The sequence below is a fragment of the Cheilinus undulatus genome, linkage group 4 (assembly GCF_018320785.1).
Source record: "Cheilinus undulatus linkage group 4, ASM1832078v1, whole genome shotgun sequence".
NCBI lineage: Eukaryota > Metazoa > Chordata > Actinopteri > Labriformes > Labridae > Cheilinus > Cheilinus undulatus.
The window spans coordinates 29,316,244-29,333,674 of record NC_054868.1 but is presented as its reverse complement, the minus strand read 5'-3'; the positions used below and the strand labels follow the sequence as shown (position 1 = coordinate 29,333,674).

Here is a 17,431-nt window from a genome sequence, read left to right as displayed (position 1 = left end):
AAACTGGCATACCCCACCTGAAACAATCGCAACAAAACATATTAGCAATTTTACACTTTATTCATTCAACAAACAGTAGCGTGTGGAAGAACCTACACAGCCACATCAGCCTGGCAACCCCTTCTCATGCTGGTCACCAGCCTGGTCACACACTGCTGTGGAATGGCATCCCATTCTTCCACCAGCATTTGGTGCAAGTTAGCCAATGTGGTTGTGTTGGACACCCTGGCACGAACAGTACGCCCAAGCTGATCCCACAAGTGTTCAGTGAGATTGAGGCCAGGACTGCTGGCAGGCCATCTCATCCTCTCCACTCCCAAATTCTGGAGCTAGTCTCTGTGGAACATCATCTTAAAGTTGCTCTAGCGTATGGGCCCTATCCAGATCAGTCAAATGAGGCATGCCAATTCTTGGAGCTCACCGCAGGTAATCATTGTTGCAGGACTCATTGGCACCTGACTGTCAGCACCTGGGGGTACCAGAAGCTCAAAACAAGAGTCTATAGCAACAGAAAAATAAGCTGTTCAGCATTGGCAGAGAAGATTTGGCACATTTTTCATGGGCACAACCCACATACTCAGCTCTGCTGCTCATCCCAAAAATGTATGTTCCTGACAAAAGTGGCACCATTTGAAAAGGAAATAAACAGAATCTCCAGCAGTATAAGATCCATTGCTAAGAAGCATTGTTACAACAAAGAAATAATCTACCAAACACAAATTTCCTTACTTTTTGTGCTAACAGTACTTTTTCTTCTTCCTACTGTCCTTCTGAGTATTTCCTCTTTGCTCCTCCCAGAACCTGCCACCAGTATTAGTTCTTAAAGTTTTACGACGAACAGAGCATTAGGCATATTAAAAGTAAACTTCAACAGATTGTTAGATCAAGACACCGCTTCTGAGAAAGTCTGTATTGTAATCTGGAAGAAGTTGTCGGTATCATATGTGACCCCTTATTTTCTAATGAGTCATGGATGGCTTTAATCTAAATAAAGAGAGCATTATGGCCAACTACATCAAAAAAAAGCATTACTGTTGTTATTATATCTAGTATAGTGGTTCTCAGCTGGTCTAGCATCAGGACCCACCAGTTCCTTCAATGGCAAATCACAACCCAATTTAAAAAAAAAGAAAGAAAGAAAGAAATATATTTAATGAATAATGTTGCAGATTGGATCTCGGATGAAACAAAAATATGACTGAATAAAGAGATAGAACATAAATAAAATGTTTTATACCCGACTTCCCCATAAATGCATGTATTTCTTTTGCCAATTTCCAGAGATCATGAGAAATTACCTTGTTATCATGGGAAAAGCAGCTTGGTCAGTGTGAGAAAATGAGTTGAAATATTGAGAAAAATTTAAATTTATCCACTATCACTGTGAAATCGAGTAAAATAACATGTATGGGTGCATGCCTACTAAGAACTGCGGTACTTAAAAGGCTGTTTGCCACCATTTCTTTTCCAGACATACATTAACCACCCACTTTTGGGCCCCAACCCACCATTGAGAGCCACTGATCTAGTGCATAGTGAGGCACTTGCAGAGTTAATTTCATATTCATAGTAATTTCCACAAAAATACATTTCAGGTAAGAAATGCATGTTTTTTGATTTATTACCCTTAGTTGGACAGATATCCAAACTATTTAAAGGAAATGTTCACATCTGGAATTTAAAACAAAGCTAGGGAGATTGATCACATGACGTACAGCAAAGACCCTGTGAGCTGATCCATACTGGTACCCAGCATAAGAATAGTTGGGTTATATATAGTTACTGCACAGAAGAAGAACAAGAGTATTTTAGGAAAATTAAAATGTAAACCCCTACAGTTCTTACCATGAACCCCACTAGGCCCCACTGATCTCAGGTGGACAAAAAAGACATTTAAGAACTAGAACAGAATTATTTCATTGTGACCACTTTATAAACACACATTTATTATTCATTATTTAGATTTATTATCATGGAACTGTTTAAAGTTACCAAACAAGTCTTTGCAGAAGTAAAATCTGATGCCACAGATTTCTCCATGTGCCTGCCGGAACCGGCAAGTTTAACTTAATAATTCATATCTTACATACTTTGGCTAAGTATATGAAATGCAGGAAGCGTTGTATTCTTTCATTCATTATTACAGTTTTATCATTTCATAACCATTACAAATAATAATTTTTTTATTAAATTGTTGATTGTTATCACTGTCAGGACTGCAGGAAAGGAATGAGAATAGAGTCCAGTTCATAAAACAACAAATGTGGTGATTATCTGCAGTTATAACAAATGTGTAATAAAGGTATTTCCAGTTTGCTGAAATATTTAAATTCTGAATAAGAATTAAAAAAAGACACCCCTTCAGTTCTACTTCAAAGGGACATTTTAAGTCTACAGTCATTCAGTTTCAGTGATAACCACCAGTAGGTTTAAAACTGTCTTCACAGCAAAGGCAGGATCAAATAATCATCCAGTATATGAAGAGCAGAGACAGTTTAATATGGATTTTGCATGGTAAAACTAATGTCGACAAAAATTAAAGGGTTATGAAAATGATGACAATCAACCCAAATACCTGACACATATTGCACTCTAAGCATTACAGTATTGCAGAAGCAGATGAATCACTTCACATTCTTGGTTAAAGTCATGACTATTGCTGAGTTTAATTGTCACAGAGCAAAATGTATTAACTCTTATTTTTGTGTCCAGTGATACATTATCATGATGATGTGCCACTGGTTCAACACAGGCTGTGTTGTCACAGATCTTTTGCCATATGTTTGACACAGAACTGCCTCAAAGAGAAAAAGCTTGCTGCAGTTTGCCTGCTAACAGATATTAAAATGAAGGATGACCCAATACTGGGTGGGAGGTCAGTGTTTTTTTCTGATAGTTCTATTTCCTGGTTGATATCAGAAATGCGGACTTACTGGCTTTTCCATTTTTGACATAAAACGGAAAAAAAACTAGATAAATGAGCCAATTTCCCATTTTTTTAAATCAGAAATTAATTGTAAAAAAACTAACTAACTAACTAACTAACAAAACAAGTATTATTTGTAATACACTGTGTGGAGCAATTAGACCTATTATTATCCTGTAAATACACTGTATGACTGACTGAGCTTTTATTTTGACATGGAGACTTTTATTTTTAAAATGTCCATTGAGTCATGTGATTTCCTTTTCCTAAAGTCTTTTCCTAAAACAAGAAAAAACAAATGTGGAGTTGAAAAAAAAATTGACCCGCTTTGTTTTGTTTTTCCATATTGTGACTGAAACAAAAACAAACAAACAAACAAACAGGAAAATGGCTGTTTTTTCCATTTTCCATCAAAAATGAAAAACAAAAATGGAAAAAAAAGGAAACCAGCAGGTTTTTTTTTTCCATTTTCTGTCTTAAACAATTATTTGTTCAATTGATATTTTATTAATAATTGAATAACAAATAAATTAAAAACTGCTTATTTTTCAGTTTTTTCTGTAGTAAATATAAATCAAATCAAATATAAAAAAATGGCTTGTTTTCTTGTTTTCATTCCTGAAATGAAACCAATTACAAAAGAAATGATTGATTTATTTTCTTTATGTTGGGATCAAACAATGAAATATCAGAAAATTGAAATGCGCGGTCACTTTGATTCCATTACTCATTTGTGTAACTTGGTGCAGGTGTTGTGCTCAGCAAAGCATCCCGAAAATAATATGCCCATCACTAAGGAGCTCATGCTACAGTAATGATTTACACAGCACAAATGCTGGCACCTTTTTATCAGGACAAACAGCATCATCATCCTGCTCTGATTAATGCTGCTGTTTCATGTGGGTAAAAGAATATGTCTTTTACAAAAAATAAAAAAATAATAATTTTTGTCAATTTGCTTTCATTTTAGAAAGGATTTTTTTTTTCATTCAATCATTATTCAAATATTAAATGAATGAACGATACATGGATTAAAAAGAGTTTCTCCAGATTTCTGAGGTTCATTTCAATCAGGAAATAGAACTGCCAGAAACTACACTGACCTCAGGACTTCTTCTTTTACTGCTATGTTATCAAACATGTATCAGTGTTCCCCCTTTTTTTACTTGTACACATCTTAGACAAAAAATTTGGTATCATGGCAACACTAACAAGGCCATTACTTTATAAAATATCCTCCTGATGTCCCTCACTCAGACTGTAGGAGTTAGATATTACTTTCAGATCAAGTGTGAACACATTTTGAACATATTATGAATAGACAGTGAATTAAGTCCCCCTTTGTTTCACTGAGAGTGCATTCTTTAGTTTACCTTAACAGCCAGTGTTAAAATGAGAAATTTTTACAGCAAGAAAAGCCTAGTCATGTTAAATGTGTTTCAAGGACCGTTGAAGTCTGACTTAGCAAATTAAACCTTCTTTTGAACAACTCTGACAATTTTCCTTTAGTGACTCATCAAAATGCCAACAGTAGAAACCAATACCAATCCTGTTAAGCAGCACTGGAAACTTCAACTACTCTACAGTGACACCTGAGTGAATATTAAGATGTCTAAACCGTGGATAATGAAAGTAAAGGTCCTGTCAGCTTCTGATAACCAAGCTGTACATGACGCTATCTGCTCCTCTTCCTCTTCTGTTTGATGATAAACAGGTTCTCATCTGTTGGGTACATCTGTGAATCATGATTATTGTGTTTGTCCTTCCTTCCTTGATTTCTCCACCTTTTCTGGTCTCCTTTCTGCTGCTTTGACCCCTGTGTGTCTCTTTCAGCAGTCCAGAGATGGCCTGCTCTGCTGTCTCTGTGTCCCCCTGCTGGTCCTGAAGGAACCTGCTTTGCTTTCTTCCTCTTCTTCCTTTTCTTCATCTCCATGCTCGCTCCTCTGCCCCCTCCTCTAGGAAAGTCGTCTGCTTCATCCAGAACCAGTTTAGGTGGTGGGTCTTTGGAGGTGGGCACAGGTCTCTTGGGCTTCCATGGTTTCACGTTGCCAGGGCTATTCTGTTGTTTGTTTTTCTTTGTTTTGGCTTTAAAGTCATGGTTGTCCTTAAAAAAGACATGACTTGGACTTGGTTTGTGATTGTTGGTGTTTTGGTGAGGTGTGTGGTTGTTTTTGTGATGACTTAGTTTTTGTTTCTTCTTTGGTGGTCCTGGAGTGAGGGGGGTCTCAGGAGCTCCAGGGAAAAGGCCATTTTGCTTCATGTCTGAAACAGAGAAACAGGAACTGACTCCATAACGAGCTCATTTTGATTGTTTTTTTTTTTACTTTGCAGGGATGTAGCCACAGTTTAAAAAGCATTGTGCTAATTACTTTAACCACAACATGATCTTAAAAAGAGCAGATTTAAATAAAAAGTGTATCTTAAAATGCATCAGTGTTCTCACTTAAGTACAGAACCATACCATGGTTAGCTAAAACCTAAGCTTTAGAGCTTGAGGGCTTTGGTGTAGCATAATCATTATAAAATAGCGCAGATGTTGTTACTCGTATGATTCTTACCTCGAACCCTCATCTTTAACCTGTGCTGTCTTCTTCTAATGTCCTCCATGGTGTCATAGTGGTTGATGAAAGGGGTGCTGGGATACGTCCCATTGAACATCCTCTGCCGTGTACATGTCTGAGAAAAACACAAAGACTGTAAACGTAAACACACACAATCTCATACCAAAAAGAAGACATTTAAATATGTGGCATATCAAATATAAGGAGCTGTGTGTAAAATTAGTGCTGAGGTTGCAGAAGTTTCCATTAGCGTCTCCTTCCAAACGTGTACTACAGTATATGTAAAAAAGAAAGGCCTTTCTAAAACCAATCTCTGTTAGGTCCCATCCTAAAATAGCAATTAGCCTGGTAAAAAACTGTACAGGGGTGAATTCTTTCATTACATAAACCTTTTTTTAAGTGATTAAGGTGTAAAACTGATTTTTTTACATGGATAATTGAGGGCATGACTGATTTGACTGACAGATGGCCGTTCAACCCCACTTTGCCAGTTACAAGACTGATGGAAAGTAAAGCCTGATTTATACTTCTGTTGCAGATCTACACAGTAGCATACAGAGAAGGTCCACATAGCTGTGAACCTTATGGAGAAGCCTACTCATGTAGCCAACATGCACCTGCTTGAATTTTAATTATGCATCAGAATGATGCAGAGTGTAAGCCCTGTGATTGGCACACTGGGTAGTAGTGGGTGACTGCCATATTGGGGCATACATTCATGGAGGTCTTCCTCCTCCATTTTCAAAAAATAATCCCACCCACACTACTGTGTTCTCAAAAACACATGAAAATGCAAAAATGCACTTTAAAATGCTTTCTAAAGAGCACCACAAGTCAGCAGCAGTTGTTTCTGGAAACAACTCTTGCTCCATGGGAGACAGCCTTAATGTGAAAATTTCCTTGCCATTCCTCTGCAATGAACCATTTGGTTTTTAAAAGTTGTCCCACCAAATCAAAGCTCAAAGATCATGTTCAGCCCCACAGATGTTCACAGTTGGGTTTATAGTGTTGTATGAAGCAGCACAGACTTCTGAGGTCCATTTAGGCATCTCTGTTCATTAACAAAGTGGGATAGCAATGGTGTGTCTATGGGTAAGCATCTCAAAAGTCAAGTTAGGAACATAAATACCAGCACTACTTTAGCCCCAATGGCATCAAACAGAGTAGTAGATCTGGGCTCATAGCATGATGCTATGAGCCCAGATCTGTCGTCCTCTTCTACACATTAATGCTGTAAACAGAGTACTTAAAAATCTTTATCTCGGAAAGAGTGTTCAAAAAGGTGCATTTTCAGTAAGGATGAACAATTTGAGAAAAACACTGAATTGCAATTTTTTTCCCCAATATTGTGACTGCTATTTAATATGCTATTATTTTTAGGTTCCTCATCATATGTATTATTCAACAAACATAAGCAATAAATCATATAGTATTATAACAAACACAATATAATATAAATCAAACTAGGGATAAAAGATTTGAAAAACAATATCTAATTGGGATTTTGGCTCATATAGTAATTTTTTGATATTGATTGCTTTACTGAAGGAATGATAATTGCCTCCGCCAAGGAGGTTATGTGATCGGGTGGGTTTGTTCGTTTGTTAGCAACATAACTCAAAAAGTCATGGACGGATTTTCATGAAATTTTCAGGAAATGTCAGAAATCGCATAAGGAAGAACTGATTCAATTTTGGGGCTGATCCGGATCAATGTGTGGATCCAGGAATTTTTTAAAGGATTCTGTACTATTGGGAGATAGGGCTAATGGCAGAGGTCTGCGCTGTTACCACTACAAACTCCCAAAACTTTATAGAGTTTGAAAGACACATGCCCAGTCAAGGAGATGAGTCGGAGCGTAACAGAGAGAAAGAAGGCGAACTGTAGCGAGAATACTCACAATGCTGGGAAGAATAGAGGAATATTCACCCTCTGCCATGACTTTCACATGTAGCGAAGCCAATGCTTTGCCTCACCGTGTCTCCACCCCACCGGGGTGTAATCGGCAAATTAGATTTTGGGAGTGATCCGGATCACTGTGTGGATCCAGGAATGTTTTTAAAGGAATCTTCACTATTGGGAGATAGGGCTAATGGCAGAGGTCTGCGCTGTTACCACTGCAAACTCCCAAAACTTTATAGAGCTTGAAAGACACATGCCCAGTCAAGGAGATGAGTCGGAGCGTAACAGAGTGAAAGACAGCCAACTGTAGCGAGAATACTCACAATGCTGGGAAGAACAGAGGAATATTCACCCTCTGCCATGACTTTCACATGTTGCGAAGCCAATGCTTTGCCTCACCGTGTCTCCACCCCACCGGGGTGTAATCGGCAAATTAGATTTTGGGAGTGATCCGGATCACCGTCTGGATCCAGGAATGTTTTTAAAGGATTCTTCACTATTGGGAGATAGGGCTGATGGCGGAGGTCTGTGCTCTCTGAGTGCGTTTCTAGTTTTTTATGTTATTCTCATTTAGATTAAGAAAAACATATACAAGAACTGAAAAAGTAGGATTTTAGTCAACTATTTTGAAAAAAGACACTTGTATGTATGCATAATGTGCAGAGCGTAAAATCTCTGCTACCAAAAAAACTGTATTAAATTGGTATTTTGACCCTTTACAGATTTGAAAAATACTGCGTTGTCTGTGATTTGAAAATTGCAGCAAGCCATATAATCTAATCTAATTTGCGATTAATTGCCCAGCCCTAATTTTCAGTGGCCTAAAACACCATTTTCATGTGTACAGAAGGTCACAGTTTTCAAAATGCCTGGGTACATGTGAACAAGGTCCAAGATTTAAGAATCTGTAGTGCTGCAAGATTTTAATTCTTTCTGAATTGTGTTGCAGGAACAGATAAACTTTTCAACCCTTTTAACAAAATAGATTTGCCTGCCAGTGTTTTATGGTATTGTTTTGGCCTTGGTTGTAAATCGAACCTTCAGAGCGGGATACTCACATGTCCATAGTGTCCTTTCCTGGAGCAGTTGTAACAGTAGGCAGGGCTTCGACCCTGATCCTGCCCGTGCTGCTTCACAGGAATACCTGGTTTAGTCTGAGGAGAAAATGACAGGAGCTTGTTACCAGAAAATCAAATTAAAATCCAATTTACTGATAATTCCCCCTTATAAAAAAATGTAATGGTTTAACATTTCATTTGTCTCCATCTGTCCCTCCTCCCAGCCTTCATCATTCCCATACTCTCTATTGATACCTGCTGTGTATTGTATGCAGAATATAGTGCTGATATAAAGCAGTGATTAGCGTGGGTATAGTTAGAGGCCTGTAATGACCCTGGATGATAAGTAACCACTCAGTGTGTGTGTTGGACACGCGGTCCTGTCCCCTATGGGCCGGTGTTCTGAAAGCTTCCATGCACCAGCGCTCACAGCAAATATACACTGATAAAGAGAGAGAGGAGACACAGGCACAGTGCATTTACTGCTAATGTTACACACACACACCTTCATCCAAAATGTGCCCCCTCCTTCGCCTTTCAGCCCTGATTTTAGAGATTACAAATGATTTGTGCCCAGCGTCATTTCTTAAACATAGCTCCGCTAACCTCCTTCTCTCCCCCCTCTGTCCCCACATCCACCCCTCACACTTGTTTTTTCCCTCCTCTCTCTCTCTTTCTTTCTCTCTTTCTCCCTCTCTCTTTTCCGCTTGAGTAGTTTTGCGGCAGAAAGGATGAATGCTATTAGGGTGTCGAGTCATTATCGGGTTAGGCCGGCCGGGCCCCATCTCCATCACAAAGGCCAGGAGATCACAGACCTCTTGTGAACGCGCGCACACACAAACACACATACATGTGCACCCTAAGGAGATCACAGCCTCCCTGTCTCAGCCACCCCCCGCCCCACCGCCCCTGTCCCGACCTCCACCCTCCCAGCCCCTCTTCCCATTCATCTTTCATGTAAATTGGCTGTAGTCTCCCTCTGTCTCTGACCTTGGGCTTGTGTTATCTCCTCACACTCTGATCCAGCACACGCACAATGAAAGAAGAAGAAGAAATGAAATCCTCTTTTATTCTCTCATCAACCTGTGATAGTAGTCTGACGACCTGGCGTGAATATACGTGTGTAGGAGCATCAGTGTGTGAGTGTGAGGACTTGTCTGCCTCATACAATATTAATTAAGCAGAGGAACGTTCGCCCCGCTCTCTGTTTCCTGACGCTGCCTCCTATCACCTAAATCTAAATTGCCAGCAGGGTGAGGGCCTGAGGGATCCTATCAGTTTGGTGTCTTTCTCTTTCTCAGAGGTTTAAGAGTCGAGTCCTGGAGAGTGAGGCTGCACACTGAAAGCCAATACGGCATAGGCGGCTTTTTAGATACTTTAAGTATCTTTGGTTCAGGAATGGCTCAAATGCTACCGAGTTTAAGTAAACAGACCGTGATCACCATCAGCCTTACTAATCAAATGCTGATTCAATATGTGAGGGTAGTATTTATGCATTTATTCTTTTCTAATTTATTCATTACCAGGATTCTTTTCTACCCCAAATTAGATCTGAATTTCATAATTGGCTTAGGGCAGCATTTAAAGGGGGCTTTCTCTTTAGATATCCACTGAAATCAGTTTATTATTTAATTAGAGAAAAGAAACAGGACTATTGTGAAACTATTTATTCAGTGAAACGCTTAGTGTGCCTTGAAATTTAATTAGAAATTTCATCTTTTTATAAAATGGTTGTATATGAATTAAAAAAAAAGTGCCAAGTGCAAAAACAGTGAGGAAAAATGACGCAAAAACTCAACCTAATTAACAGCAATTTTCTTTTTTATCATTATACTTTAGTGACAGTTTCTAAAAAACATTTATAGTCTCTCTAGTAGTAGGAGTTAATCCGTTGCTCATTTCTGATGTGTGTCCACAAATAAATCATAAAACTCACAGATCTGTTGACTTCATTCTCTGTTTATGTAGTTTCTACAATCTTTGTGATCGGTATAAAATATCAATTGTGATGACGCAAACAAGATAAACACGCTTCCCTTTGCCAAACAGAGAGGTTCAGTGTTTCTTTTTGACCAAGATGCACATTTGCTTGTTCAGTTTGGCCTTGCACAAGTAAAAAAAAAAAATGGCTGGCTTTGTCTGACTTGAGATCATACCAAACAAAAAAAAGCCTAATTTTTTGTTCAACATTTTAGAAAATTAAAGTAGAATGCACAAGAATTTACAAAGAGAACAGAGTAAAAGCTAAATTACTTAATGCTTCCTTAAATGGCTTATTGGTTTATTCACTAGTTTTCTTAATGACATAGTAATCATTCTAACAGCTAATAAATAATGCTTCCTGCCTAAATACTGTTACTTTTGTGCAATAAAATAAATTAATAATAACAATGAATTTATCTATAGCGCCCTTTCAGTCAAAGCGCTGTACATAGAGGTAGAAATGTTAGAGAATCAACAAACATATACAAACATACTGAAACAATAAAAAGGACATCAGTAAAAGAAACAATTTCAAACTCATATGCAACAGTAAACAAGTGGGCCTTCAACTTTGTTTTAAATACATCAATAGAGGAGGCCTGCCTAATTTCTTCAGGTAAACTGTTCCACAATGTTGGTGCGTGGAAGGAAAAAGCCGCTCACCAACCATCTTTTTATAGACCTTTGGGACACTCAGAAGCCCAGTCCCCTGGGAACTCAAAGTAGGTACACCAAGTCAGCCAGGTACGATGGGGCAATGCCATTAACAATTTTGTACGTTAGCAGCAGCACCTTAAAGTCTGCTCTAAACTGAGCAGGAAGCCAATGAAGAGAGGCCAGCACTGGAGTAATATGCCCATATTTACTTGCTTTGGTCAGTAAGCAAACTGCTGCGTTCTGTACCATCTGCAGACCACGAAGACTCTTTTTTGGCAAACCTGACGGAAGGACATTACATTAATCTAATCATGACAAAACAAAAACGTGAATAAGGACCTCAGCAACCTGAAACGACAGAACTGGTCTAATCTAGCTAATAATTCTGAGGTGAAAAAGGGCCACTCTTGTCACCTCTTTTACATGAAAATCAAATGAAAAAGTCTGATCAAAGAGCACACCAGGATTCTTTACTCTGGCCTTGCAATTATTAACACAGTCACCCAAAGACAGAGTGAAATTACCAAACAGATGATTAAGTCTTGGAGGTCCAGAAACCATCATTTCTGTCTTAGCAGGGTTCAGAAGCAGGAAATTTGCGGTGGTCAGCTCCTAACAGCTGCAAGACAGCTGAGAAACTTTCATTGCATTGTGTGTGTTTTTACTGGAATGAATCAGTTAACGTGTAGACATTTCAAAGTTTGCACCATTCTTTTTATTTTTGCTTTATATGTACCAGTAAAATCCCTGTATATGGTAAAGACCTGCACCAGAATCATCAAGAAATGGAAGGAATATTGCACATGTGTAAATCTGCCTAGGTCAGGCCGTTCTCAAAGAGTGACTGAGCAAGTAACTAGTGAAAGAAGCGACTAAGACACCTACACCTTCTTTGGAGGAGGTACAAGCTTTAGCAGCTGAGATGGGAGAACTTCTGCGTACAACAACTGTCGCCTTGGTTCTTCACCAGTCAAAGCTTTATGGGAGATCAGCACAGAGGAAGCCACTGTTAAAGAAAACTCTTAAATTTCAACTAGAGTTTTCCAAAACACATGTGGGAGACTACATGGTCAAGAGGAACACAATTCTTCGGTCTACTGAGACCAAAATGGTGCTTTTTGGCCATCTGACAAGACACTGTTTGGTGGACACTGCACATCACTACAAACACACCATCCCCACTGTGAAGCACAGTGGTGGCAGCATCATGCTGTGGGGATGCTTCTCAGCTGCTGGGCTTGGAAGACTTGTAAAGATCAAGGTAAAATGAATTCAGCAAAATCAAGGAAAATCCTGGAGTACAATCTTATTCAGTCTGCAAGAGAACTATTGCTTTAGAGTTTTATTCTCCAGTAAGACAATGACCTGAAGCGAAAGCTGCACAGAACTGGTTTTAACAAGGTGAACGTTCTGGAGTGGCTGAGTCAAAAGAGAAAGGGGGCAGATTGTCCACTTGATCTTGGGTAGTTTTGATGTTTGGGATGGATAAAATAAAATAAAACTCAGAGAAAAGAAGATTTTAAGCACTTTACGAATCTGCTGTAGACAGTTGTGTGATGGTCTCAAAGTGTGATCAATTTGCATACATTAATCAGAAATTTTGATGGCACTAATAAAGACATTTCTGTCCAAGAATTCTACATATTGTAGCTTTAACCACTCCATTAATGAAATTGTTTAACAGACAATTCACAGCATGAGAGGCTGTGTTAAAACCTGTCCGTGTGTTTAAGTAAAGCTCCTCTTTAGATCAGAGACAGCAGGAGAGATCTGATCCGCCTCTTGCTGATCTGTCATGAAGAGCTGCTCAGAGACACTTTGTCAGTCAGAGGACTGAAGCTGAAGAGGACTGAAGGTTTAGGATGTGTCTGTGTGTTATGATTTAGGAGGGTGTTTGAGCAGGTCCTAAGGGTTTTGCTAGGTGGACGCAGACAACCAGCCATCCATGGCCTCTCATGCATGCACACACGCACTTTCTCCCCGTCCCACACAAACACTCGCTCTGTTTTCCCACAGCTGTCCCCAACACATACACTGTGTGCCTCCGAGCCGCGCTCTCCTCCGCTCCTTGCCTTGGCTGCTGGTGGCAAAGCTGTGATAATCCTCTGGCCAACACAAAGCTCAGACTGTTACAGACTACAATCTGAAGGAACACACACACACTCACAGTTATCAAACACAATCCGAGAAGCAAACAGGCTTGTGTGTAAGAGGTGTGGGGGGGGTGTCTGAACAGTAACGGGTGGTGGGAGCTGGCGGTGCTGTTTTGCATATGTTATTGCAGCGTTGGGAAGAGGTTTGCATATGTTACTGAAGCCACAGGGGACCAACTCTGCATGCTTTATCATAGAAAACAGCCTGACAACACAACGCAACACAACCGGGCTCATACCAAAACAAACAGAGCCTTGTGGTGCCAACATGCCAGTGTGTACATACAGGTTAATTAGGCAGTTGTGAAATGGCTATAAGGTTAAGAAGAATTAACTACAGAGCCATTAATCTGCTTATTCTCTTGTGAGGATTTTTAATTGTGCAATTCCCGAAATTGTAAAGAATCTAATTATAGTGTTTACTCTCACTTAACAAGAATTTAATCGTTCTTAAGAGACGATTTAAGGTGGAGGTGCGTGCGTGTGCAGTGAGGGAGAGTATCTGGAGAAAGATGGGGGGGGGTTTCTCCAAATAACCAGATGTGATTTCTGCCCCCTTTGTGTCTGACGGTTCACAAAGCCTCAGACCGAAGCTGTAACCCTGCGCCCTGTGAGGACTCACAATAATTCCCAGAGGCTCTTCCTATCTCCTCCCGTCAGTCAAGTCAATCAGTGTGAACACAATCAGAAGGAGTCCTGATTTTGTCTGCAGAGAGAGGAAAACGCTCCTGGAATGTAACGATAATGGGATGCAGAGGGCTGGACGGCGGTGGGTTGCCACCACTGGAGGAACATCCCCCCTCCTCTTCCTTTTTTGGGGAAGGGGCTGGAGGTAATCTGGTCACACCGTGGAAGGCATAACAGAAGATACAAGCTAATCTATTCAAATCTGGCTCTAAGTTATTCCCTCCTATTCAGAGGGCTCGCTGTGGTGTTCTTAGGCTTTCTCATGTTCTGTGTGATGAGATATTTCATTCATTTTTAGCAATTAGACAGAGACAGCACATGTGTAACAGAGACAGGGGTTCATTTTTTTAAATGTACAGATGAACTCAGTCTTTCTCTGTTGCTTTGGGCAGGATGTAGAGCTCTAAATATACATTTCACACATAAACACACTTTAGGGCACAGACAAACAAACATGCAGCAGGAGCAACACAGTCTAGCTGAAGGCACAAAGAACTACAAAACCTACAGGACCACTGAAGACACTTTACCTGTGCATGTTCAAGTATAAGTGAGAGAATTTTTTGTGTAAATTCCTATGGATCAGTTTGGTATGTCTGAAAACACCTGTACCAAAGAATAAACTCTCATTAGAGAGTCTTCCTAATTTAACGCTGCAGCAAGATAAGGATTTTTTTTAAAGTGAAAAACAAAGACTAGTTGTTAACATATTAAACAAAAAGACAAATACTCCTCTGTCTTTGCTACAGATCTAAGCTTTGCGCAGTAGCATCATAACATTCTTAGCTTTCCTTTTCATATTTTTTCTCTTTTTTGTGTTGTGTGTTTTTGTGCAAATCCTGTGAAATATAAATAAGTTATTAACAATTTGTGTTTTTAGTGGTTAACGGGTGTGTGCCTCTCTGTTGGCAATTAAACAATTATTTATTTCTTTTATTTTTATTTATGTTTTCTGCTGTAGATGGCAGCATAAATTATCAAGTGGGCAATAAAGTATATACAGTGAATCCAGAAAGTATTCAGACCCCCTTTTACTTTTTTCATTCTTCTTTTATGCAGCGACAGTTAAAAACATCTGTTTTTCTCATCAATCTCACAAAACACTCCACGTGAACTCTTTCATGTATTTTGCACTGAGAGGATGCCTCGGTCCAGCCACTCTGACATTAATGCAGATCAGTGGAGGGCTGCAGTGATGGTTGTTCTTCTTGAATTTTGTCCCATCTCAAAACGGGATCTCTGGAGCTCAGTCAGAGTGACCATTGGGTTTTCTGTCACCACTCTCACTAAGGCTCTTCTTTCCTGATTGCTCAGTTTGTCCGAAGGACCAGCTCTTGAAAGAGCCCTGGTTGCGCCAGACTTCTTCCATTTGAGAATTAAGGAAGCCGCTGTGCTCTTGGTAATTTTGAGCTCAACAAAACTTTTTTCTAGCCTTCCTCAGATCTGTGCCTCACAACAATGCTGTCTCTGAGCGCACTGCAGTCAGTTCCTTTTACCTCATGGCTTGACTTTTGCTTTGACATGCATTGCAAACTGTGAGGTCTTCTATAAAGAGGTCTGTGTCTTTTTAAATCATGTCAAATCAATTTCTTTTACTACAGGTGGACTCAGGTCAAGGTGTCGAAACATCTCAGCAAAGACTGAGAATCATGGGAGAAGACCTGAGCTAAATTTCAGGTGTTTTTGCAAAGGGTCTCAATACTTTGACAATGTGATATTTTAGATTTTATTTTTAGTTAAATGTCATTTTAATTCTGAATTTCTAAAATTGTGTTTTCACTTTGTCATGATATGGTATTGAGTGTAAAAATTTTTTTTTTTTTACTGTAGCATAGGGATGAAACCTAAGAAAATCAAAAAAGTGAAGGGGGTCTAAATACTTTCTGAATGCACTGTATAGTATTGTATCACACTACATTATATCTATTGTATTTATCCTACTGTATCGTATTGTACCAACTGTATTGCATTCTATTCCATTCTATTTTATCCTTTAATATATTTTGTATCATATTATATCACCTTTTCACAGTTTGTATCTTATCCTACCCGCTATCTTAATCATTTTTATCCTACTGGACTGGATTCATTCTAAAATTTTGCATCCTATTCTATCCTTGGGTATTAAACGGCATATTTTTCTTTCTGTATTTTGCCTCAAATTATTGTATCATTTCTTCTTCTCATGTAGGGATGCGCTGTATTAGATTTTTGTTGATATCCGATACCTTGATCACAAATTAATTAAGGCTGATAACTATATCAATACTGACATATAAATGTAGTTCAGACCTAAAACTGCAGGACTTAAAGTCTGTTGGTCCTGCCTAAGCTCTTCTAACTTATTTGGACAAATGGCCAATAATCTCAGCTGATTTGGGGCCATATATTTGTTGTAAATTCTGGCAGAAGTTTTCACATCTGCTGGCAGTGACATCATGCTGATAATATTGTGCATCCCTGTTCTCTTGTGTAGTGTTGTATCATTTACTGTTCACTTGGACTGATTTGTAATCAGGCTAAAAAAATATTAACAACTAAAGAAAAAAAACCCTGAAAGTTCCTGTAAAAAGATTCATGATGTATAATAGGAAAAAGAACAAGAATTAAAAAATAAGCAATTTAAGACACTGACTGTCATAAACCTTTGGTACATCTACATAGGAAAAAAATAATTTAAGAGGAAAAAAGTTTGATCAAGTCTTTTACATTAGTCTATACTCTTTATTCTGATGTAGTCCATCTCTGTGCCTCTTTTTTAGAGCTTGTAAAACAAAAAGTTGCATGTTTGACTTTAAAAAATGGACCTACCTTAAAAAAAGTGAATTTTGGGTATCAGCTTGATGTGAGGGCAAAAAAGTATAAAGATTTATGTACATTTACTGGCACCATATAAATGTCATTTAAACTGTACCACAACATACTCCTCCATGACTTAATGCTTCCTAGATGACAATTCCTCAAGGACGTCACTTTTTTGCCCACTTGGCAGCTAATTATTAACAGAACCAGATATAACCACACAAAAGAAATTTTCTTTTTACTAATGTACCCTCCACTTCAGCCTCCTGGTCATTCATTGTCTCAGTCTGTTGAGGAATAAAGAGCAGAGAGTCTTTTGACACGACAGAGGTGAGAGGGCTGGACTCTACTGTACTGGACAATGATGAGGCAGCAAAAACAGCTCAATGAAGAGACGTGGATTTAAAGGATTTTTACAGAGCGCTGTCTGAATGAACACAATGTAAGAGAAAAGAATAAAGGAGGGCAAGGACAGAAGAAGAAAGGGGAATAAAGGTGGAAACTTACCTGTGACTTCAAGTTCAGCAGAAAGAACAGACGAGGAAAGGGCTAAAGCCGTCTTTAATATTCAAATTATTCATTTGTGAGGTCAAGTTTATATGGCAGCTTTTGTGTTTTTGTGCGGTTAATACAGTATGTGAACATATGTTCTCCTGTATCATATATGCATCGCTTTTTACTAACTTGTTCTTTTTTTCCTGC

The 17,431-nt window shown here is 38.9% G+C and overlaps 1 protein-coding gene across 1 annotated transcript in view; it reads right to left on the bottom strand.

Moving 5' to 3' along the window:
* Nucleotides 1-2,664: 2,664 nt before the first annotated feature.
* Nucleotides 2,665-17,431, bottom strand: part of zcchc7 (zinc finger, CCHC domain containing 7) — an 82,037-nt gene continuing 67,270 nt past the window's right edge. The window contains exons 8-10 of the mRNA XM_041785561.1: nucleotides 8,448-8,543; nucleotides 5,485-5,602; nucleotides 2,665-5,188 (exon numbers count right to left, since the gene is read on the bottom strand). Coding sequence (XP_041641495.1) covers nucleotides 4,602-5,188; nucleotides 5,485-5,602; nucleotides 8,448-8,543 — 801 coding nt within the window. The 3' untranslated portion in view covers nucleotides 2,665-4,601. The remainder of the gene's footprint in view (nucleotides 5,189-5,484; nucleotides 5,603-8,447; nucleotides 8,544-17,431) is intronic.